Below are 1,821 nucleotides of genomic sequence, written 5' to 3'. Positions count from 1 at the left end.
GGCATTGATAAAATACTGTACAAAGACCAATCATTATTCGAAGATAACAATAAGTTAACCAACAATAATTAACAATAGTAATAACCTCAGGAAGTGGACCGGAAAAACATCAACCGAACTCTTCCGCATTGCCGTAAACAAGGTTAGGCTCGCCATGCTGATTGCCAACATCCGTAACGGATAGGAACCACAAGAAAAAAAAAAGAAGATCTTTATCGTGTAAGGGGTAGGCAGAACAATGTAAAAGCCTAGCCAACTGACAACCTCACCTGCACGTGGTGCACCCTGCTAGACAACTAACGAGGCCCTGTCGACCGAGTGATTACCGGTATAAGTAATCCCCTCTTGTCAGCCAACAGCTGCGGGTGGATGAGCCGACAAGAGTAAGGGCACCCTATTGTCCTGGGGTTGAGAAATCGGCCCCAAAGGCGGATGAATTACAATCAAGTAATCAACGACATAAGGATGAGGAAGAATTTTGGCCAAACCACCTCATTAAAGATCCAGAATAGATAAGTCCTAGTAAAAATCATCATGGCAAGGCTCACAACAAAACAAGTCCGGAATAGTTCCTCGATCGGATCTCCGGGAGGAAATGTTTTGAGCAGTGTAATGAAAGTGAACAGGGAGATAAGGATTGGTACTTGGAATGTTAAAACGATGGCACAAGCTGGAAATATCAACAACGCAACAAAAGAAATGAGAAGAATGAAAGTAAAAATCATGGGAAGCGAGATGAGGTGGCCGGGAGTGGGTTCGGTGGATGTGGACGAACACAGAGTGTACGATGCAGGAACACAAGATGGTAAGTTTCTGAATGGGGTGGGCATTGTTGTCACCAAGGAGATAGCGCAGAGTGTCATGAACTTTGTCCCATTCTCAGAAAGAGTCCTTCTAATACAGATTAACGCCCGACCAGTAAATCTAAACATCCAGATTTATGCCCCCACTGCAGATAAAGATGAAGGGGAAGTTGAAGAATTATACAGGAATGTCGCCCAAATACTCGAGAGGCTACCCAAAAAAGAAGTTAACATCATCATGGGGGACTTTAACGCAAAGTTGGGAGCTGGAGAAAAAACCGAGCTCATCGGGTCTTTCGGTTTGGGAGAGAGGAATGAGAGAGGAGATATGCTCGAAAAATTTACGGACGAACACGGCCTTGTAGTCCTCAACACACAGTTCAAACAACCACCGAGGCGTTTATACACATGGAGATCGCCCCTTGATAAACCTGGGAGAATAGTCAGGAATCAAATAGACTACGTACTAGTCAACAAGCGGTACAGAAACAGCTGCTTAAGTATGAGAACCTTCCCGGGAGCAGATATGCGAACCGACCACGTGCCAGTTATCGGAAGATTCGAAGTGGTTATGAAGAAGATAAAGAAGGCTGCTCCATTAAAAGTTAACCTAAGACAGCTGAAAAACGGGAAGATCAAAGAATGTGTAGAGAAAGAGCTGAATGCAGCAATGGCAGAAACAACAGAAGATAGCTCAGTAGAAGAACACTTGAATCACCTGAAAAGTAAAGTGGAACACATTAAGAACACTATTCTAAAGGAGGACGGACAAAGAGTAAGGAAGAAAACCTGGATGACAGATTACATATTAAACCTAATGGAAGAGAGAAGATTGAACAAGAATAACACCATAGAATACAAAAGGATAAACAACATCATAAGGAACGAAATACGAATGGCTAAAGAAAAGGAACAGAAAGAGAACTGTGAGGAGATAGAGGCACTGCAGTTGAAATATGACTACTTTAACGTCCACCGGAAGGTGAAAGAAGTCACTGGACAAAGAAAGAAAACTTAG

At 42.9% G+C, this 1,821-nt stretch overlaps 1 protein-coding gene across 1 annotated transcript; it reads left to right on the top strand.

Moving 5' to 3' along the window:
- Positions 1–534: 534 nt before the first annotated feature.
- On the top strand, positions 535–1,821 carry LOC145731961 (protein CFDP2-like). Its single transcript, XM_081983956.1, has one exon. It carries the CDS (start codon positions 535–537, stop codon positions 1,819–1,821), a length of 1,287 nt encoding a protein of 428 aa, XP_081840082.1.

This window comes from Ips typographus, linkage group LG7, assembly GCF_016097725.1.
Source record: "Ips typographus isolate SLU linkage group LG7, UJ_Ityp_2.0, whole genome shotgun sequence".
NCBI lineage: Eukaryota > Metazoa > Arthropoda > Insecta > Coleoptera > Curculionidae > Ips > Ips typographus.
The sequence above is the reverse complement of the archived record's forward strand: the minus strand, read 5'-3'. Positions and strand labels throughout refer to the sequence as shown.